Source organism: Myripristis murdjan, chromosome 7 (genome assembly GCF_902150065.1).
Source record: "Myripristis murdjan chromosome 7, fMyrMur1.1, whole genome shotgun sequence".
Classification (NCBI taxonomy): Eukaryota; Metazoa; Chordata; class Actinopteri; order Holocentriformes; family Holocentridae; genus Myripristis; species Myripristis murdjan.
In genome coordinates, this window is record NC_043986.1 from 20,857,119 (window position 1) to 20,880,848 (window position 23,730).

Genomic DNA, 23,730 nt, shown 5'->3' on the forward strand with positions numbered 1-23,730 from the left:
CCAGACATCTCTTTACATGAGCAATAACAATTCAAGTGCAAATATCATTATCAACTCTATGATACATCATAGCAAACTCTTGTTAAAAGGCAACGATTCAAAACAAAAAAAACATTGATCAGGTTGCAAGAAGGAAGTAGTTACAGTGGGAGGGGTGCTCTTTGACATCCAAAAGCAAGTATGGGATACTAGATCTAAACAATCAAGTGACAGACTGGCAATGTGGCTGGATTTTTGAGAATAAGAAGAGAAATACAGTTTAAGATATGCATTGGATTTAAAACTGATCTGGACGCTTCATGGCTCGGCCCGCTGTTGCCTTCTAGTTTGACGATGTGGTCAAAATCCCTTTGTCATCCTAAAGCTCCCGTGCTTACAACTAAAGGACGTATGGTACACAACTCTGAAATATATCTATTTACATAACGAAGAAGAGAAAAAAATCCTCCCAGGGAAACTGATTTAGAGATCAAAGCAGTCACTAATTTAAATTTTCTCTTTTGAAGGGTTGAATATCCAGTATAAAGATGAGGTTTCATCATTGTCATTAGCTCACTGACAATGCAACTGCGTGATTGCAGTGGTGGTAGGATTAGAAATTTTTAACATTTAATAGATCTTATTTTGAAGTGGTAGAGCTTTACCTACACTAATTTACCCTGTTTGGTCACTGTTTTCTGAAATTACAAAGAATATTTTCCAGACATCACAAATACTCCATTTTTACTACATACTGACAATGATTTTAGTATTTCTCTGGATAAGAGAGCAGTAACACATTGAAACATAAAGCAATCCTCCTTAATGTACATTTTTTCATAGTGACTAACATATCTGTAACTTGTTTTGACATGGGAAGCCCTTGGAGACACAAAGAACAATTATTCAGCATTGTTTATGCGTCACCATGGGGTGTAACCAAAATTAAGGAGTGTTGCTTTAATTCATTGCACTTGTACTACAAAGGTAGGGTGACAGGCTCTAGATCTAGTGCACAAAACAACTCGGCCTGCCCGTTCAGGCAGTCTTTGGAAGAGCTGGTTTTACTGGGACAGGACAAAATCTGACTGGGGGTGTTTGGAGGGGGACTGGGGTGTCTTTGGATTAGAGATGGGCGGGAGATCAAGGGCAGAAAGTGATTTGTTTTGGCGGGGGGTCCTGCTCAAGCAAATTGGGATTAAAGAATTCAACCCTCGTCTAATTTATTTTCATTATTTACAAGATTGAAATAAAAACGAACATAAAACTGGTAGTCCACAGAGACAGGCAACGTGAGATTATCAACTTACTGTGTATAAGGACTAGAGTTGCATTTCATATTCTAACATTCCTTTTCTTTTAAACCTATAGACTATTAGTGTGGTAGAAGTCAGGATACATCAGAAAAACAATGAGATTGAAGAATTAAAGTGACCTTTTAAAAGAAGCAGCAAACATAATGTCCCTCAAAGACATTTCTCTCTCTCTTTCTCTCTCTCTCTCGCTCTGTCAGAGGAATGTTCCACAAAGACATCACTTTATCTCATTTCTGTGGCTCTAACAATTATAAGCTTGTAATTCATCTCCAAAGTGTCCATTGTGTTCTGAATGATAAACTAACCTTTTTTATTTGCTTTGTTAATTTAACTTGGAAAAGAATTTCAGAAAAAAAAAAAACTATGCAGAGGTTGGAAAACACCTGTACAATCTCGACAGAAGGAAGGAAACAGAGATTAACTGTTTTAACAGTAATATCCTAGGAAGTTGCTCTAAGAGCTCAAATATAGTAAGGCTTTGAATGACCTGGAATGCAGCGGTGACATGAAATTAGCAACTGCTCCTCCTTGAGGACAGCACGTAGACACTGATGCAATCAAGGTTACACAACACTTAAAAACAGTCATACGTAGGAGTTGGAGCTGGAGGTCCGACCGCTCATTTACGCAAATGCAACAACAAATTCTAGCTCAAACCACACACAACAAACACCACTCCTACTGTTTGAGATAGATGTTTCTATTGGTTTTCGTGGTTTTCATCACACAGGACAATAGAAACACAAACCCACGCACATACTCTACATCCCCACTCGCTGCTCGAGCAAAGGGACTGCAGTGTTTAAGGGAAACGGAGGAAAAAAAGAGACTTAAAACACAGATGATGTTCAATACTTTGTTAAATCTGCATAGTGAAGGGTTTGTTGTTGAGATAAAGCCCGTGGAAAAGAAAAGAGGGTAAAAGCTAATTTCGTTTGTTTTGTGTTTTAAGTCCAGTGAGAGGGATGCGGCCTGTGGGAGGGGAGGTTGGGTGGAGGAGGAGGAGGAGGAGGAGGTGGGGGGTCAGGGAGGCGTCATGATCTAGTGCTTCACAGGCTGCTGGACCTTTTACTTGTATGGTCGCAGGAAAGCGGAGACTTTGCTGCTTATAAGACGTATGAAGGAGCGGGGAAGCATCTCGTTGGACTCCCGAGTGGTGTACTTAAAGTAGTTGTTTGGGTGGGCCAGCACGTCAAAGAGAGTCTTAATCAGTTTTTTATCCTGTTAGGAAGAAAAGACAGCTGTAAAATATTTATTACAAACCAGACAGTTTGCGGTCCTCAGCACTGATCGGCCGAGTCCCATCCAAATTCATGATAAAATAGTCGACTGCACACCTGTGGCCACATTAAATATTAATCCCAGCGATTAAAAACACACCTGTGGCCACATTAATGGTTAATTTTCAATATGGGATGCAGTAACTGAACATAAGCACTCACGCTGGAGCTCATTTGTTGTTTAGCAATGGCTTTGTTTACCTCACTGAAGCATTTGGTTTGTTGAATATTAATGTTCTCATGTTTTCACACAGTGTTAGTCAAATTTAATAAAGGCAATCAGCCACTCAAATCTATGCTTGTGTAAGCTTTTGTAAAATCACCAGAAAGCACAACATGAAATGGGTTATTGTTTTAACTGAATCACTTCTCCCATGTGTTTTTGTTTATGTGCCGTTAATAAATGAAGTTAGTAATATGCACTGAATATTAGAAGAATAAAACTGCTAACCTTGAGGATTTCTTGATGGTTTTCTGAGGCGTACAGTCTTCCATCCCTCACTATGTCCTCTACGAGCTGCTCGTAGTCCTCTGAATTAATCAAGGCAAAACACAAGACAATTATGAATGATTGACTTACGTTTTAGTGAAAACGAACCAGTGTGACTAATGGGCCAGCCACTTACCGTCATAAGTGACGTAGGGGATCTGAAAGCCACGGGCGCTGTTGGCCTCGTTGGACTTGAAGTTGATCCAGAGGCGTCTGGAGCGAGCAGTGAAGGCAATGGGCCGCTCGTACGTCTGACACGTCTCGTAGGTGGTGATGGATGTAGCCGACCCTTGGAGGGCATGGAAAGGACAAAGTTGATTAATTGGGTTTTCAAAACTGCTCATTGTGTGGTGCAATATCTCTGAACAGATACAGAGAAATAGAAAGAAATAGATAGATATATGTATTATCTTATTGATCCCAAATTGGGAGATTCTTGGGTTACAGCAGCAGGATATCCAGACATTGCACAGAGACAGTAGTAGACTACACAAAATTTCTCTCATCTAGTGTTGATAGGTATATGTTAAAATAAAAACAACAAAAAACAAAATAAATAAAATGGAAAAATGAATACCTTTACATACCCTATCAGAGTAATAAAAAATAGAATGTACTAAAATACATCTATAGAATTGCTATAGGCCTTTAAGCTTTTTCATAGACTATATGTATTATGAAACATATTTGCAAAATATCTATAGAAGAGAATGTGTGTATATAGAATAGGTGTATAATTTATAGTATAGCTTCCATGTGGCAGTCGCTGATACCTGGTACTGGGTGGCAGAAAATGTTAGACTTGGTCCAGCTCTATGGAATACATAATAAATACAGAATAATTAAACATCTATATCTAAAGAGGATTTGGAGGTGACCATTTTAACTCATTCAACTGTCATAATTTCTAAGTGTATAAATATGAACGTGTATGAATGAAAGGGGAAAAAAAATCGTTGTGCTCAACCAAGTTGACTAAAGTCATATAGCATTAACACCGAAGACACCAAAGTCCATCAAAATGTTCTTTTAATCTACAGTTATTTCTGCAAGCTATATTACAGCACAGAGTATAAATCACTAACAATTAAGCCTTCATTTGTGCTGCATAACCCTGTGCTGTAATATTATGTGAAGAAACCGGATTAAAAGAACAGTTTGAGAGACTTGGGTGTAAACTTTTTGATTCTACATGTGTGTACACACACACACACACACACACACACACACACACACACACACACACACACACACACACACACACACTCACAGTTCCAACTTTACAGAGATGCACTCACAGTTCTTCCTCATGACGAGCACGTCTCCACACTCATCCTCTGAGGGCAGGAAAATCTCCGGCACCACAATGAGGATCTTACGTTTGCTGGGCGGGTTGATGTTCCAAATACACTCCACGTTTGCAGGATAATTACCGGGGTAGTTGGGTGATTCGATGTAACCCGTGAACTCCCCCATCTCTCCACCACATTCCCTGTCTGGAGATACACACACGAAACACCAATTAGATTTCAGATTTAAAAAAAAAAAAAAAAAAAAAAAACTACGCTACAAACACAAACAGTAATTTTGCCTCATACTCACTCTTGCACTGGGAGACACTGGTGGCCCCATCAAAATCAGTGGTGGTGTTCCCAGGGCAGGAAATACAGTAGTTCTGTCTAAACTCTGTCTGGTAGGTGCCCAGCGGGCAGCGAATACACCTGTGTACTGTGGTGTTGTAATAATGGCCTGGAGAGCACTGAACTGTAGGATTAAAATGGAGACAAGCACACAAGTGGCCAACGCAAGATGAAATATTCAGTGGGTTAAGTGACAAGTTACAATACATTACTCATTCACTGGTTACATGTAAGAATAACAAGCTGACCTTTGACTTCACAGTCATGGAAGGAGCTGGCCCCCTCCCGCTTGGTGCTCAGTCCTCCGCCACAAGGGAAGCACAGGGTGCGTCCCAGGTCAGGCTGGTAGGTGCCTTGAGGACACGGCTGACAAGGTTTGAACCCATCACTGGAGAAGTACCCCGTAGGACACTGGCCTGGATTTGATTTGCAGAGCATTGAGGGCACATTTCATACATACTAAATAGTTATTAGACCTTCGCCTGAGCGGGAATAAATGTTAAGCATGAGTTTGGGGAAGGCTACCTGCGCAGGAGGAGATGTTTCGAGCCCCAGCAGGCCCATGGCCGTCACTGCCAGGACAGAGGTCACAGGCCAGCTGTCCCTCCTTCTCCTGAAAGGTGCCGGGCGGGCACTGGACACAGCGCTCCTGCTCACCATGGTAGTAAGACCCCGGCAAGCATCTGACTGAGAGAATATCCACAAAGGCTCTGGTCAGAGATGAACACACACTTAACATCGTACCACCTTGTACTGCAGAACATAATAGGATGTTGGTGGAGTTAAGGATAAATTCTAACTGTGCCTTAGGTCTTAGAGTTTCATGTTTACGGTGCTAGTTATACTGCATCTAGAAAAAATAAACATTACACTGAGACACTTCTGGTCAACCCTCTCTTGGTCTTACCACATCGGCCGCTGTCTTTCTCCCTGCCAGGGCCGCAGTTCTCCTGACCCGAGGCAGCCTGGGGAAGTTTCTGAGCCACCTCATACTCCAACCCCGCCACTCGTATCAGGAAGCGCTCCTGATTAATGGACTTCTTCAAAGCCTTGATATACGTCTTAACCTGCTTCTCCATGCGCTGCCTCAGGCAGCTGAGGTTGCAGCTCCCTGGTTATGGGTATAAACACATACTATACTATGATTCATTTACAGGTACACAGCTAAATCTGATCAAATTCATGATACACAATTTAATAATTTATATACATATGGAATTGTAAGGATGAGAAATTCATGTGTACTGTACAGTTTGGCTGGGTGATATCCTGATTTTATTAATATCATTATATAACATTAGATATTGCCTGGGATTTTGGATGTTGTAATATGATGATATGGCATAAATGTCTTCCTGGTTTTAAATGCTGCATTACTGTAAAGAAATGCAATTTTCTGAACTCATTAGACTGTTGTAGCTGTTCAGTTATTTTCTTCTCCCTGCTTGGTCATCATATCCACATTACTAATGAATTTTTAAGAAAAATATTTTGTGTGGAAACATCTGTGAAAGCAAAACAATATCATCATGACAGTATAGATATGATGGCATTTGGTCAAAGATACAATTTTGTCCATATCGCCCAGCCCTACTGTACAGTTTGTCATGTATTGCGATCACTGATGATATCTGTGAGCTGTATAAAAAAAGATCACAAGGTTCAAACAAAAAATAACTGCACAGTTAATCAAATAAAGTCAAAGGTCCAGACTGACCTGTGGTGTCACCAGGTTTGACCTCGGCTTCCAGTTCCAAAGTGATGCGTGTGACCTCCTTGTTAGATGGGTTGCGGGCACGACGCCCTTTAGCTTTCTTGGAGGAGTCACATTTGAGATTGACAAACGTCACTAGGCAGTTACTGCAGGGCTGTCCACCTCCTGTATGTGCATAATCGGTGTACATGTCATTCATGAGCTAGACATAACTTGTGATTGAGAGTACGGTGGTCTTTTTTTCTGGAAGGCACAGATCAAGAGCAGCAGACAGAAGTGCATTTAATTATAGAAGGGGTAGACACAGCAACATAATCAGCAACACCTGCAGGACAAATGTCCGTTTCCAAAGCAGCCAGCCTGAAAATGAATTACCTGGCCCTAGTGTCCGCCCCCTGTCTTCTGTCCTTCCAGTCAGTTTAGGGTGGAGGTGGCATTTGGCATCTTTAATCTTGAAAGAGGCTGTCTGCTTCACTGGAGGGGTCAAAGTCTCTACAGGCAAACACAGCACAGTGGATGGGAGGACACTACAACATCACACTTATCACAGCACAACAGATCCTATGTGGCATGCACACGGCTAAAGAGGACATCCTGTACAGATGTGACTGAACGATTGGACTGCTGAAAAGTGTTGTGATTGTGTGAATCTAGAGGGCAGCAAACCTATGCAGCCCTGACTGCTGCTGGCGTTGAGCCTGGCTGGGGACTTCCCTCTGAGGATGGGGATACCGCAGCTCACAGAGTAGCTGTTATCTGACTCTGCAACAGATGAAAAACAAACCAAAAAAAAAAAAGAAAAGAAAAAGAAAAACACAGCTTTTAGAGTTTTTGTTTGAGCCCTGTGCCAACAAAACATGTTTTGCTGAATTATGCACAGTTCTGTTGATCTGATTTTTGATGAAACACTGTTGGGAGCAACATACCTGCCAAGTAATGAGCTTTAGAAGCACAGGTAAGAGAACAGCTCTCTTTTTTGCCCATCTTGCTGCAGGTCAGAGTGGCCTTAGGGGCTACCAGTCCAGGAGGACATTTCACCAGCTCTGAAAAAAAAATGAAATAACATCCACACTGACTCACACACTGTCATAAAGTAGAACAAGAGAACTACTGCAAGTCTGATTTTGACCTTACGTTACATTTGAGTGTGTGTCTGTGAACTAACCACTGGGGGGCAGCAGTAGTACATACCAATACAGTCTTTCTTGTTCCAGTGCAGCTTGTATCCTGGTGGACAGGTACACTCATAGCTCCCCAGAGTGTTAATACAGCCATATTTGCAGCCCCCACGGTTTATACTGCATTCATCAATATCTGTAAAAAGATATACAAATATACTGATATTTGAAGGATTTACAAAACAGTAACATGACATTTGTATGTACACACTTGCACTCTTCTGTTTCACAGACTAAAACATCAAAACATGAGGGAAAAAAACACTTTTATTGAGCGGCTGACTTGAGTAAAGTAAATGTAGCTGCTAAAAACGACTGGAGTCAGTTTTGTCTAGTTAAAAAGAGAAACTGGCCTATTAATAAATACACAGCTGACGAGTCCCTGTGAGGTCAGATCAATTTAGCCTGTCAGATGTCAGGTTCTACGAAGATGAATGTGTTTGCGTGTGTAAACAGAAGTGGTTCTTCATTTTGATGTCACCACATTGTATTTCATGGGCGAAACTTCTGCCCTGCTCGGCGAGAAAGACTTGAAGAGACTTGTGGTGAGCGACTAAATTGTAATCACCTTTTTGCAGGCAAGCTGAACTAAAAAAGCACTTAAACCATCCAGGAACCAGATGCAGGCAGCCTGACTTGGATGTCAGACAGAAAATTAGTTTACTTGGGAGAGCTGAGGATGCGCCAGGCAGTGGATAAGTGGCGAGGACACCAGGAAAGAGACAGAGATAATGGCAGTGATTGATGATGTGGCCTGCTGATATGAAATGCTCTTCCTTGTCTCATTCAATTATTCACCCTGAATAAAAAACAGTCTGCATGCCTCTGTACTCCCAGATGAAGATGATGACTTCATCAACCGTGTTTTGCCAGTGTGTTGCCAGAGCTGCTCAGAAATGCAGCGAGAGATGTGCTGCTTATCCTCCGCATCAAAGCACTCAATTTAAAGGACAAAGAACTATAATGAATATCTGATGAAAAAAACTCCTCGTCTGCCAGCAGCTGTTGTTTTGACTTCTTTGTTCCTCCCACATTTGATATGTAACCAAGCTGCTCCATCTTCATTGACCTTTTCCAGATCTCTCGCTCTCTTTGAATGCTCAGATAGAACAAACCAACAAAGAAGAGCCAAGAAAACGCAAGGGGGGAAAAAAGACTCAAATTGACACCCTCTCTCGACGATTGCCTGTGCCTGCTTTCATTCAGAAGAAGCGGTGACTTCATGGAAAAACTGTGGATAAATATCTTCAGATTTTACTCCGTTTTTGACGCCTTTAATTTGGATCAGTACACTTTTGGTAGTTTCTGTCTTTTGAAGGAGAAATCAGCCTACATTTGCCACGATTAGAAGAACCGGCATTTTCTGTGAAACGCACCACCAGCGAGATCAAATAAGGTAAGATTCTAGACTCAAATTGATTTCTTTGTGAAATATTTAGTATTTAGTATCAAATGTTCTGAGTCTATCATCTCGCTGAACTGAGAGGGAAAAATTACAGGGTTGTTTTTCTAGCCGAGCCGGAGCTTGGCCGGCTGCAGTCTCAGGCCTAAAGTTGAGAGGAGTGTTGACAGGCCTCTGCACAACGCTCGACAGCGGGTCACTGACCTAATTGGGGTTGTTTAGGGTGAATCTATTGTTAAACACTGAAGATGGCTTTCTGCATTGTTTGTCAGATGTACTTTGGTGGGGAGCCACATGGGGAATAACATAACCTTGGTTAGAGCTGGGAGTGAGCAAGCACAACAGGGAGCGCTATAAATCTCCACAGCACGGGTGAAGAAGGAGAAATCATTCATCACTGGCTCTCTCAACAATGGCACGGACAGTCGTTTACTCCTGAGCACCCTCTCCTTTCACCTGCTCAATGTGGCCTCATCACAGTCTATCACTTCTATCGCGTGAAACCCAATTCCCATGCTTTCCGTGCTTGCATTTGCAATCAGATGGCTATCTACATGTGGAGTAGGTGTCATGAAAATACATGGGTTTTAATTTGAAAGTAAGGTTTCGTTAACTGATTCCTAAAGCCACACGCCTCGGAGACAATAACTGCAGTGCTGTTTTTGCACAGACCCCATTATTAAACATTCCCGCTCTCTAGTCGCAGCTAATATCCCGTCTTCTATGTTCTAGCGTAACATACCAGTAAAACTGTCGACCGGCAGACGAAAAAAGAGAACAAATCACTGCAAAGCTATGCATTCTGAATGCATATACTGTCTCTCTCTGTGTCTCTTTGTCTGTCCCACACCTACTGTGTAGCCCTCAGGCACTGGAGACAGCAGCAGATTCTAACTGGTGATACACACACCATCAAAGGCCCGCCGCAACACCCTGATGTGCTCTGGCGGGCCTTTTGCTCCCTGCCAGGCAGCTCTGGCACGCGCCCACGCACCTCCTTCGGGAACCCAAGGCTGTTCCTACTATCTCTCCCGCAGCAGATCTGCTACCTGCTCCTCCTCGTGGACATGATCTCACCCCACCTTGAGGAATCTGGCCTACTGTAGCTCTCTACGCTGCAGTCGGTATGTTTTGTGTCATCCATTAGGAATGGAACAGGAACCCGTTTTACTATGAACCATGAAATATGCGATGGTTAGCTACACCGTTTCAAATTTGTCATGTTTGATTTGGGAGTTTTTAAAAAGTCAGTTTTTACGCTACGCACTGACACACTACTTTTCATCATTAAAAGGTCAGGCTTCAGAGATTTGGATTTGGGTTTTGGCTTCCCTTTAATGTAAATGGACACTTTCAGTTAACACTGCCTACTCCTGTAATGTAAAACACACTTCACATGTGCTCTTATGCATCCCGTGCATGACATGTTAACTTGTTAGCTATGTTTTTTATCACCCATCCAATTTATCTCCCCCATTTGTCACTGAATAGGCTGCAAACGTGTTCCAGTTGGAGGAAAACTCTCTTCTCAAGCAGTCATCTGCACTGATGTAAATTGCACACTTGCTTTTTTATAAGTTCGCATATTGCAATGATTGTGTCACTACTTTAATGCCAGCAGCTCATAGTGCGCATAACTGATGTTGTGATTTTCAATACAGTCGATGGTGAAATGATTTCAGTGTGTTTTACTAATTTATATTTTAGGAAATTAAAACAATACTGCAGTGATACAAAAAAAAATGTGATAATTTTGGTAGTTGTAATCATGATTTTGAGTTTTCATATCATCACATCTCTATCATCCATATGATTTGTCAAAGCAGAGGAGACTTTTCCAAAAGTAATATCCATGACATCATTCCATTCTTGATGATTGTGTTTTTCCGAGCATAAGGACAGAAATGTCAGCTCACCTCCACAATGTGCCAGCCCGTACAGCACATAGCCTTTATGGCAGAGGCATTGGAAACTGCCAGCCGAGTTGACACAGGAGTGGTCACAGGCCCGGTCAAAAGAGCATTCGTCAATATCTGTGTAAAGAGAAAGACATGCTGTCAGAGAAATAGTTGGACAAATTGTTGTTTTTTTTCGGCCATCATGGCATATTTTCCTGTCTTCATCTTGTGTATTGTGTTCACTGTGTGTCATAAACTGCGATGGGTCAAATAACATGTCATAACACAAAAAGTTTCTCTTGAAAAGAAGTATTCTGTTTGGTGCGCGGCGTCGCTGTTGACCTCCTGCAGTCATGCGCTTTTCCATTTCAATGCGCTGAAAAGTATTTTTGAAATAACAAGCGACCTCAGCAGGAGTCAACAGCAAAAGTCAGCTCTTCACCTGATAATAGCTGCTGGAGGGCTGTTTTTCTCTCCCCAAAGAACCTGCCAATCAGTTCCTCTGTGCTCTTTTTCACTGCACCGCAAATGCCCTGATATTGTTATGAACCCAGCTGTCCATAATCTCTCTAACCACTCATTTTTTTTGCTTCAAGGCCGCATGGAAATAATTTGTTTAAAAACCATTCTCTCAATTAAAAAAAATATGCTGTAATATGCATCTAAAGTAGTGCTAGAGGCCTGCTTTCATTTTTTTTTTTTTTTTCGTTTTTGTTCTCTTCTCTCCTCTGGTCGGGCACTTCTCACCTGTCGGCCTGACCCTTGCACCTCCCTCTCCCTCTCTCTCTCTCTCTCTTTAATCCTGCCTGCTGTCCCGTACAAGCATCCTAATAAGTTGGCTAAATGTCATGGGCCCAAAGCGCAAAAGACTGATAAATGAAGTTTCTGGGGAATGGGCGACATTTGGTTTTATTAGCATCAAAATGTTTTTTTTTTTTTTTTTAATGTCAGCAATAATCTGTGTCAAGCCCAGACAGCACATACAGGAGAAAAAAAAAAAAAAAAAAAAGAGGCGCTGTGCTACACTTTTGCTGGAGACGTACGTTTGAAAAGGATGAAAAATGTAGGAAGTTCCCAAGAATATCACGCTTTCATCTCCTCACTCTTAACTCATCTTACCTATAGGCTATAATAAGGCACTGTCAGCCAGGACTGAACAGACGATAAAGGGTTTTATAGCATGTATTGCACAGCAATTACAGGAGCTCAGATAATGTGCTACATGAAACAAAACGTTAGAAAAACTGATAACTGCAAAAATCCTACACAGCTCCACTGCACAAAAAGATCCTCACATTCTCACACTATGCATAAGCCCTCATATAGTACAGTTGAACTCCATCCAGCCCAGTGAGGGCAGCTATTTCACTTGAGTTTATTACTTGGCAGGCCTTTTGTGGGAGCACCTACAACCAAAATGATGAGCTTGGGCTGAGATTAAAAGCTTATTGAGTGATCAATTTACAAAAGAGTAGACAGGATGTCTTCAGCACTTAAGGGGGAGCGTGGGGTGATGTTCAAAAGTTTGAAAAGCTTCATCTTTGCTTTTTCTTTTGTTCTTTTTAATACTGCAATCTAGCGAGGGCAGACATCATCTATATCTGAGGACAGATAAGGTGGAGATGATTAAATTTTCTTTTACAAAAAATAAATGGAGTTTACACTTTATGTAAAATAAAGCAGGTAGTCTGACTGTGTGAGAAATAAAAACTTTCAGTCCAGTGCAAACTTTCCTCTTTTTTCTAATGCCCCCTGTGGCCCCTGGACATTCATAACAGCAACAGGAGACAAGAGAAGCACAAGTTGGTATGTATGAAGCATTCCAAAAATGATTGTCTTTGGCATATTAAACATATACTTTGATCAGGACGGTCTTTATTTGAACTGAGAGTCTAAACCCATCTGGGATCTGGGTGTGGTGACTAGACTTCCCTTCAAAAAAAATGCCGCAATAAATGAGGCTGCAAGTTATCATTATATCAGGCTAGATGTGTCAGGACATCTTTAGGACTCCACCAACCCTTATTTACCATGTAGCTAAGGTGAAGTATGCAGTGGGTTGGCAAGACTGCGGCACAAGTGGATGTACGTGCAGGGGACCATGGAAGGACTGAAGCTGACGAGAGACACAGGGAGCAGCCATATCACTCTCACTGTGCAAGAATCAAAGAGCGAGATGGAAATCAAAAGGCGAGGCAGCATGTTTTCCCTCAGTTACCTCTTCTTTCTACCTCTCTCTTTCTTCCCTCTATTATTCTGCTCACTCATTGCACCGGGCTGCCTTGGGAGTCAGGACGCAACCTCTCACCTCAACTTCCCCCCACTCGTGCAAAATAACCATCCGGGTAAGCAAATAAGGTTTCAACAAAAGAACACTGAAAACAAAGGAGGACTGCTACTGTTTACACAGAGCAGATAAGAGCTTTATCATAGATGCCCCCTCTGGAGAAGACATGGGATCTGATAAAGGCATCCCACACAATGCCCTCATATATATGAAAAGTAAGCAGGAGGGGAGTTGGACTTTTTTGGGGGGGGGGTGTTTGAGGGCTGAGGAATGCTGAGAGGAGCTCAGCAGACATGCCCCATCCTGACTTATGGGCCATGGTCTGCTGACAGCAGGGAAACACCATGACTGTTTAAACCAAGATAAACTCTGAGTTCAGTTTACACATCTCAACACCTCACGGTAAGAGAGAGCTGCTATTTAAGTGTAATTTACGCTACAAGACAGCATGTTATTAGATGTTGCACCATTATCTAATAATGAACCATGATAGCAGATTTCATTGCAGGTCCCATTTCTAATCCCTATAATCTGGCCTCATTATCTTAGATGCAACTCTTTTTTCTTACTCTACTTATGTGTGTTTTTCCATGTTATCTGTAAAGCACAAGTACAATTATTATTATTACTATTTTTTATTAAAGCAGTAACTTAGTTCTGTCAGGGAAATTCAATCCTGGATCCATGTACCAACAGGATCACAGCGCCAGCGGCACCTAATCAGGGAGGGAGTGATTAAGAGAAAATACAGCCTTTATTGATGGGCGTCTCACTCTTATTTCGCCTGGCTCTCATTGCACTTGGCTGACAAGGTGGATGATGGGTGTGTGAGAAAGAGGAGAGGAATGAGAGGAGAGGATAGGCAGTAGACAGGTGACTCAGTAGTGCGGTGTGGTGGCAGCGAGGCGCAGCGGAGCGTGTGAGCCTGACAACGCCTCACTCAACAGGAGGCTCGCTCTATCAAGAAACCCTTCGCTCCAGACAAAACATACAGCTCAAAACAAGGGCAACGCTGTTCCAAAGAAGCTGCTGTGCACCCAAAACAGCACAGTTAATGCTCCGCACCGTGGCGAAAAGCTGTCATTTTATCTTCCAAAAATGCACAGTCCCTGTTTTGCCCATTGTTATCTACACTGCACATAAATTTAACACAATAAACTTACTATTGTTTGACTCCAAACGGCGCAGAGAAAGACATTCCACCCGAAATAGATTCTAAGTGACAACAATGTGAATGTGCAGACAGTGAGATATACTGTTGTGTATATTTTCACTGACCACATCTGATTTTTGTGTATTGTGTGTAGAGTGGTGTGATTCAATGCAGCAATGCTAAACCCCTTGCATGACACTGATGTGTACCAGGCTGGATATTGATTGACCACATCAATAAAGAAAGAGAATAAAAAAAAAGGCATGTCATCTGTTTTTCCACTCGGAGAGCTCTGAGCTCAGCTCCGCAGCTCTAGCCTGCCTGTCTTCTTTCACCAGATGTTTCTGTAGTGGCTTGATTCTTCCAAGACCCAGAGGTTTTAGAGCTGGAGCTCTAATTCCCCACACCTGTGTTCGGCCATGGCAAACTCTTTATTTGTTCTGCGGCTAGGTTCCCCAGCTCCTGCTGAGCGATGGCTACCACCGAATAAAACAGACAAACAAGCCAGAGAGGCCTGGTTTGGCTGTTCCTCTCTGCTGGCTAGACAATTCAAGCGAAAGAGCATATTTTACCATCACCATGACGCTGATATCACCTTTCATTTTATGTCACAAGGAAGGGATTTTGGGTTTAGCATTCTCATTACCCAATTAATCTAAGTATGTGCCCTGCTTTTATGAAACGTTCAAGCTTTTTTACTGGAATGGTGCAGAGGAAAAAACAAAATCAAACGGGATCTTACCTTGGCAAGTTCTCTCATTGGTCAGTAGCTTGTAGCCCTTCTTGCAGCTGCACTCGAAACTGCCGACTGTGTTCCGACACACGTGGTCACACCCGCCGTTGTTGAGACGACACTCATCGATGTCTGCCACCAGAAAAATCAGAAAAGATCAGAGTGTTATAGTGTTAATGTTCTTGGGTAGGCCAACCCGCAACTTACTGTGACCGTGCAGGTTCCCTTTGTCAGATTTCCTATTTTTTCATAATTAAAAAAGGGGAAAAAAAGTTATATATAGCAGTAAAAAGCTCAAGACATGTTTTTGTTCAACATGATCATTGGCAAAAACCAATGCTTATTTGCTTTAAAAAAAATGCTTATTTTTTCATCCTCCATCAGTGTGATGTCACCACATGTCCACCAAGGTTATTATATTTAATTAAAACTACACTAAAACTAGGTGTAAAAAAAGCATTTTAGTTAACTGAAATAAAATTAAAAACTACATGAAAACGAAAAATGAACTGAAATGGTATTATGTACTTTGTCTTTGCCAATTTGGTCAAATGTGTCGACAGAACCAGCATGAGGAGGCGCTGATGGTGCTGATGTTTATTGAGACTAGGCCGTCGACATGGCGGGGGGGCAACTGCCCTCACACAGTGTTGTTTGTGTTGTTTGTGTTGTTTGTACTATAACACCTATTCTGAACCTCTTAAATCCTGACCTGACAAATACCACCCTCATAGAAAAAACTAAAACACTAACAAAAACTAAACCAAAACTAAGCATTTTTAAAAGCATAAAAACTAAACTGTAATGAGCAAAAAATAAAAATAAAAATAAAATAAGGCAAAATAAAAATAAAAACTAATGAAAAATATAAAACTACAATAACTCTGATGTCCACTGTGGTAGCTACTGCTGCTATCTGCTCCTTTAACCTCATACTTTCAGAGGTTAATAATTAAATACTATCCTGCAGTGGAATTTTATTTCATTTTTTTTTTTTTTTTTTAAGATTATTTTGGGCATTTCTGCTGCATTCGATAGTAACAGCAGAGAGAGACAGGAAAGGCAGGGGAGCAAAGGGTCTTGGTCTGGGATCGAACCCAGGCCGCTGCGGTAAGGATTTAGCCTTGATGCACACCCCACCAGAGGAGGCACGGGGCGCCCCCTGCAGTGGGAACGATCCTAAGATACGACGATCGATCGCAGATCAGAGTTACTGTGTTCGACGTAATGACGTGTGATTATTCTGACTGCCGCTCCAAATCTAGATTTTGCTGGCATCTAGCGGTTGAATTTTTTTAACTCGCTGCCGTGATGTGAGCGTGTTTCCCTCGGCCGTCCTACATCACCGTTGGGTACAGTCAGAAATGCGACACAGCTGACACTGTCAACCCACTGAGGTCAGTGCAACAATGCTTTTCTGCCTTAAAGATTTAAGGTTTCATCACCCTTTAAAGCACTACAGCTTAAAATGTTGTGGTCGAGACGTTAACGGGTGTAATTTATGTCGTAGAAGAAAATGTCAAACTCTATTAGGCTTATGTTAACCACAAACCTCATTTTGAGCATTAAATCGAAAACCCTATAGGGGAAAGGCATTAGAAATCTGGCCAGGGAACCCACGGCGCAAAAATGATAACTCGCTTCCGGGATTTAGGACTACAAGAGCTAATACTTTATAGTGGATCCATCTCACTACACTGCCAACAGATAAGGAGAGAAAAAAGAACTTGACACAACAGTTTCTGAAATCTGGATATCAAAGTTTAGATAAAGGAACATGAGGCCCAAAAGGTAGGTAGGCCAGAGTTGCCCGAGAATCCAGTTTGGGCTGATAATCTGTTTGGCTGGGCCGGAGAGAAACTGGAAATGAGCTTCAGGGATTTCCTCACCGGCCCCCCAAATGGGTAAGATCCGAGTGTGTGTGTGTGTGTGTGTGTGCATGTGTGTGTGTGTGTGTGTATGTGTGGCTGTAATGAGATGCAGCCCTGACACAGTAAAGCCTCGTCGCGGCGCTGCCTCTCCTAACTCATCATTGTCCATCTCCTTCTGATTACTCTCTCTCTTTATTTCTGTAGCCAATATCCAATCGATACATCATCCGCTCATCCCGGCTTTGATGGTGCGCCGCCTTGGCAACTTTGCCAGTGTTTCTGATTAATGCTGAATCATCACAAATGAGGCGTCTGTCTCTGGAGAGGAATCTTCATCATCTGGTTAAAATAAACGCATCAGAAATGGAATAAAATAATCCCCGCCTTGCTCCATCTTTGCCCCCCGCTCCTACCCTCCCCCACCCCCAAGTCGTGCCTGGCCTGCAGCAAGCCGCTATCTTCTTGTGCCAGTACTGTCTGGTTTAAGAGGAAACAAAAGGAAAACAAACTCAAACTAATATAAGCCAATGTACTTTTATCAGAGTTGTTAGTGTAACATTATGAACCCTGGAGGGGAGACAGACTTCAATTCCTGTTTTTTTTTTTTTTTTCCATCAGCACAAACAATCCTCATGCTCTCCAAATATTCTCATTCTCTTTCTGTCCCTGCTTTTGTTTTCGTGGTCCTGACTGAAGTGGTCCTGATTTTACTCTCAAGTTTGGAATTGATTTTGTCAGACCTAATCTAAAAACTATGACATTAATGTACGAGTTGCTTGAGATGAGCATGCACTGCCGACAAGGTACTCAAAACGGAGGATTATGGTCATGCACCGGATGAACTGACAAGAAAATTGGTTGCGTGAAGAAATCTTACTCAGAATATGCTGCTGGAAAGCAGAAGATAGTGTGAAATTGGTGGAATTAATAAAGATAGTGACACCTTGGCAGTACAGAAGGCCTGATTTTGTTGAAAAGGGGGTCACACTGAAGGACCGCACCAGTGATTTTGCATTTTTAGCGTAAAATCTACAAAATACGTATACTTTGTATTTCTGCTAATCATTTCCCACAGTAAGCAGTCGTATTTTAGTCAATATCATTTTTCCTACCTTTTCTCCTGCCATTGGTTCCAATTCATTCCACTACAATATGGAAATTAATTTTCAGAGACTTCAAACTCTCTTCACAGCAGTATTCCATCACCATAATAAAGTCATCCACATTAGTTTTCCTAAAAGCGGCACCACTGTTGTGTTTTGATGACTTGAAATTGGAGTGAAATGGTCTCTATGCCACAGAAAATGAAACAATGACTTACACAGCCAATTATCAGTTCTGTGGTTTATGAATAGCGATGGCTCTGTTAGCTGCAGAAGCAGAACAAAGTGAGGCGGATGTTTGAACCAAATATTCATATTTGAAAGTAAAGGGATTTTGATAATATGTTGTGAAATGTTTAGTACCACGGCGTCATTTGCAAAAAGGGTTGCTACAAAGTAAAATGTGGGTACCCTGTAGGAAATGGACTGAACATTTAAAATGACTGGTATGGTCCTTTAAGGGAAGCGCTGAGGTGACTGACACGATGGAGCGGGTGCAGAGAGAAGAAAAAGGGCAGACATAACGTCTGAGTGACGGCTGGAGAGAGCGCATCCATGTGACTGGCAATGCGACAAGTGGGAGATTAGGTTAGAGAAAGGTGGGAGAGGTGCCATCTGAATGTCGCCTGGAAATGTGGGCGACGCGTTACCTTTGCAGGTCTTGCGGTCCGGCTGCAGAGTGAAGCCAACAGGACAGCTGCAGCGGACTCCTGTCACCGCATCGTGACACGTGCTGTCACAGCCGCCGTTGTTCACCGCGCAGGTCTCTGCAGGGAAACAAACACTCACAGTCACACATCACCCAGAAAAACAAAATCCATTTGCGGTGTTGGTCTATATATTTCCCCCATCTAAACTGCACGCATGCATACAGGTGCGATATCAAGAATTAAAAGACCCACTATAAATCAAACACTCTGGCGCAGTAGGAAACATGCATCAGGAAGACAAAAGAAAGGCACAGCGGGGTCTCCAGTAGACTCAGCTCTGCTGTGATGAATGGGAGAAAAGAGGGAAAGCAGGAAAGGGAACAGATTTATAAACGCAGCAGCTGAGACTAATAGACAGTAATGAAGAGCTGTTTAAGAAAAAGAAAAAAAAAAAAACGGAGAAACAGTTATTAGGAAATGTTAGATCTAACAGCCAAACAGAGTGCTCATCAATAAATTATCTGTTTATGTGCCTGAGTGGGTATGTACATGTATGTATGTGCGTGCATGTTTGCTTCTCTTCGGTCGAGGAGAATTACGACCTCCAAAACTTGGAGGTCTGCAGAGCATCCGTCTCCCCTGTCACGAGGGCAGCGGTTCGACTTCCAGACAGATGCGGTCAAAAGCACCACTTTTTCCTGCCTTCGACAAAACCTTCCGGGCATTTTGGGGATAAAAAAGCAATTTCAGCTCCCTGGTCCCTGTGTTGGGCTAGACTGATTTGAAAAAGGGAGGGTAGTCAGTCAAGAAAGGATAGCCAAGGTCTCATCTCTAGACACTGACAAATTTTCAACTGAGACTTTCATCTTTAGAAACAGTGGAGGAGAAATTTGTTCTCACATAACAGAGCCCAGTGTGTGTCCTAATAGTTTTTGGCAGCTTTGTAGATGGCTTTAAACACTCCAGAAAAATAAAGCAGCTTCAAATCCAAACCCTGTGTGCTATGGGACAATCGCTTTAGCTTGCTGTAAGGCAGGCGGTCATCCACACAACTCATCACTTTCCTCTAATAGGCGAAGGACACTAGTTGGCAGTTCTTGTAAAAGGAAGCAACACAATCTGGAGTGATTGAGGGCTTCACACTGGTGAGGAGATGGCAGCTCACACGTGGCACTAAAGAGGGAATGCAGCTGCACTGGTTTTTAAAGAGAATAAGGATCCCTTTGGGGAAACACCTAATCCTCTTCACTTAAATGTAAAACTGCAATGCAGGCAGGGGCCTTACTGGGGCTTAGTAAAACCTTTTCTTTCAAATAAAAATTGAACTGCAGACTGGAATAATGTATCAAAGGAGAACAAGTGCTTACAGCGATGAAATTTTGTGATACAACAGTTCGAGTGAGTCCGGTGGATATTACTGCTACGGGATGAACAAGGCAAGATGCATCATTTCAATTTCAGTCAGGCTTACATGCGCTGTAGCTGTCAGGATACAGCAATTCCGGCAGCATTTCTTTGCAGGTGAAAAACAGTTCATGATGAATCTGCTTTCTCTTGCAGGCTATTTGTTAGAGAGGGCCTTCCAGCTCATTTCCCAGTCACAACCCGGGCTCGAGTGTGTATAGCACTGTGGCTTCACATAATTGCAAAGTGTGAGGCAGTGAGAGCTGGCAGACAGGACGATTAAGACGGTGTCAGGACATGCCTCCAAAACGCTTAGTCAGGCAGCCATCTCACCAAACTGTAATGATCATGTGTTAAGAGGGCAAAGAAATATTTATGACATTATGGCTTTGTGAAAAAAAAGGGAGAGACACAATCTCTGGTATGTGTGTGGGTTGTGTGCTTTGGATGCACACCAGCCGCAGCGCACCAGTTTTGGACCCACAATTAGCAGTGGGCAGACTTTGGTAAATATTCCTCAGTATGATGATTCAGATATGTACTGCAGTATATGTTTCATATGGTGATAATCAAACGCGCAGGACTTTTACTCCCAGGAGGCACAGGAGTTTTAGCTTCAGGAGCTCCTGATCGACAGCACGACCACTGACTGCTGTCGAAATGATTAGTCAGCTAATTAGTGGACTAGTTAATCAACAGAAAATTAATCAAACGGACTTTTGATAATCAACTAATTACTTGTCATTCTCCAAGTAAAAAGACTACAAACATTTTCTGGACACAGTTCCACAAATGCCAAGACTTGCATGCTCTTGTCTGTTTTTTATCATTTATAAATAAATTAATGAATAATAAGTTTTTGGGCTGCTGGTCAGACTAAGGAAGCAATCTGTAGACACCACTTTGGGCTCTGCTCACCTCCCATGAGCACTTGTCATTATTTCTGACATTAGATAGACTTTCTGATTAATCAAACAATAATCATTAGTTGAAGCCCTACTGTTGACACAGTGCATCTTAACACTGGAGCGCTAACAAAAAATGCCAAAGGATTGAGTGGACAGAGCTGCACTGCCAAAAATAAAATCTTCGTCTTAATGAGTTATTTAGCCTCATATTCAGTTTTAAAATTTTCAAAAAAAGTGAAAAAAAAAAAAAAAAAAACTGCAGTGGGATTAGATAATCACACTCACACTTTCCAGCTAAAGCTTCACTTGTCTGGGATCAAGTATAAACATGTGGAAACAAGACAGAATAAGCCCACTAGTACTGAGAAAATGACACTTGATTCAAGAAAATGATGGGAACAAGTTCATTTGCATTGGAAACAATTGGGCTGATCTCATCCCACCGGCTGATTTTTTCACTTGTTTTTAACACTGAGACCACATTAGTTGTAAAGATGGACATTATATTTTATTTTATTTATTTATTTATTTATTTATTTTGCAGCAAGCAAGTCGCAGATGTCCCTTTAGTATAAGATCACAAAGAATATTGGCCTTGGCATTGAAGTGTTGTTGTATTGAAAGTAAACACTGCATGTTCTTGACCAAACAGCAAACGTGCAGCTAGAGTCAAGTTACTGAGAGGGGATAGGGTTTACTCAGCCCAAGAAAAACCCACTAAAGTTCTAAGGTGAATGCTCTCTCGATAACGTAAACCGCACAGGAACAAAGTAAGAACCATGGAGAATGGCCTGCAAATGTTCTCCAAGTGTGCAGCCACAACAGCGTGGTTTCTTCAGGCCACGATAACACAGGCAATGAGACTGACAAAGCATGATGCAAAATGTGTCTCTTGCTCCTAATGTTTCTATTTATGGGAGAAAACTGGGACAACAAAAATACCTGAAGTAGGCCACACTGTTAACAGTGTAGAATGTGGTAAACTCAGTCTTCATGTTCATACAGCAGTGATAATTATTACTAAATTAAAACACGACTGTTTCCCTTCTTACCTTGAACGGCCTCCTCCCTCGCTCTCTTACACGGTGTAATTAAATTTTAAATCTCAGATGTATGGTGGTTTAATACTTCCTTGCAGATTTATGTGTTTGTTTTTCCTGGCATCTTTTTTTCCTGGCATCATATTTATAACAACAACAGTTTATCCTAAAAACTGGGCTGAATTGAATTATTAATATTGTCGAATGGCATCGTTTCAGTTGTATTCCATTGTTCATGTTACTGCAAAACCCGATGAAAACAAATCACTTTGGGCTGCATGATAAAGACTGACAAACACATTGGACTGCAATTACATGGACATGTTCCATGCAATTAATTATTTCCACCATCTTAGGGCACAAAATGTTGGACAGTGTATCAAACAAAAGAGCGGAGAGGGACTCTGCGTTCCATCGCTTGTACGGCACAGTGTTGAATCATGAACAGAGCACTGGCTCCCTCCCTAAAGCTAATAGGCCATGATGATGGAGTTTAGAAACAAGCGTGGCCAGGTGCTTGACACAGTGCAGGCTCAATTTCCTTCATACCAGTTGTATCAAAACACAAATAAAACCACAGCTCTCGGTCTGGTCCTTAAAAGCGATTACAGTTAGATCGGACCAACATGGCCTTCATACGAAGGCTATTTGCACTCTTGCTAATACAGATAGATCTATCAGTGAATGCTTCAGAAGTGATCAGAGACGGAAAGGCATTTTATGACAGGACTGCACAAGGGGCGCCCTCCTATTTGGCAAAATGAGATACATTTCTATCCCGTTCTTTAATGTTCATACGGCTCTGTGCTTGGTCAGAGGCTCTCTGTTTGCAGCTGTGTTTTGAAAAGGCGTGGCTTGACACGGGCATTCACCATTGTTATTGAGAGGGCATTCACAGGAGGAAGAGGAAGGTGGGGAGGAGTCGGAGGTCAAGGGTCAGAAGGACGATGCCCCTCTGGGAGGGAGCGGCACGATCAGTGTATGTTAGGTTAGCTTCCTCTACACCCCACACCCACAATGACTCAGTAGGGACCCCCAGAGAGAGGAGTCAGAGGAGCACATAGTTACCATTGGGGAACAGCTGTGGGGCTGCCTGGGGCTGGACACTCCTCTCCCCTGCATGCGCGCGCGCACACACACACACACACACACACACACACACACACACACACACACACATATTGCAAAAATACTGCTTTAGTGCTCCATACACTTGAACCACACACCATTCTTGACTGATGTGATGTGAGAATATGAGTGTGACAGTTATTAACAGGACCCTGTCCAGCGTGGTATATAGTTGGGGCTGGGTGGACAGAATATTACTGTATCCGTGTCCCCCAAAATGACAAAAATAATCAGTATCTGCAAGAGGTGAGGACTGGATTGACAATGACTTGTTCCAAGGGGAAGGACAGCTTATCACTGGGAACAACTGTACCAAACAGCAGCGCTTACATTTTCAATCCTAACAACAAATTGGTGATGACAGGTCCTCCTCTAGAAAGAAAACGGTGACATCTCAAGGCAAAAGTGGCACCTTGCAGCATGCAATCAAGCGCAAACACAATGCATTGCAAAGTGCAGTGTTGTTGTGCGCGTGTAGTGAAGCTTTAGATGTAATCTAGCTAGCACAGCGCAGCAAGCCTTGACAGACAGAGCCAAGTGGTTAGTACCGTAAGCC

The 23,730-nt window shown here is 42.3% G+C and overlaps 1 protein-coding gene across 2 annotated transcripts in view; it reads right to left on the bottom strand.

Annotated features, from left to right (window-relative positions):
* Positions 1-503: 503 nt before the first annotated feature.
* scube3 (signal peptide, CUB domain, EGF-like 3) overlaps positions 504-23,730 on the bottom strand; it is a 67,977-nt gene continuing 44,750 nt past the window's right edge. Inside the window, exons 7-23 of one of the 2 annotated variants that reach the window (XM_030055562.1) lie at positions 23,115-23,162; positions 18,695-18,811; positions 15,080-15,202; positions 10,916-11,032; positions 7,611-7,733; positions 7,346-7,462; positions 7,086-7,181; positions 6,795-6,911; positions 6,423-6,584; positions 5,613-5,816; positions 5,231-5,392; positions 4,954-5,121; positions 4,668-4,829; positions 4,364-4,561; positions 3,202-3,354; positions 3,027-3,106; positions 504-2,516 (exon numbers count right to left, since the gene is read on the bottom strand). In XM_030055562.1, coding sequence (XP_029911422.1) covers positions 2,364-2,516; positions 3,027-3,106; positions 3,202-3,354; positions 4,364-4,561; positions 4,668-4,829; positions 4,954-5,121; positions 5,231-5,392; positions 5,613-5,816; positions 6,423-6,584; positions 6,795-6,911; positions 7,086-7,181; positions 7,346-7,462; positions 7,611-7,733; positions 10,916-11,032; positions 15,080-15,202; positions 18,695-18,811; positions 23,115-23,162 — 2,300 coding nt within the window. In that variant the 3' untranslated portion in view covers positions 504-2,363. The remainder of the gene's footprint in view (positions 2,517-3,026; positions 3,107-3,201; positions 3,355-4,363; positions 4,562-4,667; positions 4,830-4,953; positions 5,122-5,230; positions 5,393-5,612; positions 5,817-6,422; positions 6,585-6,794; positions 6,912-7,085; positions 7,182-7,345; positions 7,463-7,610; positions 7,734-10,915; positions 11,033-15,079; positions 15,203-18,694; positions 18,812-23,114; positions 23,163-23,730) is intronic. The other variant, XM_030055563.1, reaches the window with a different exon arrangement.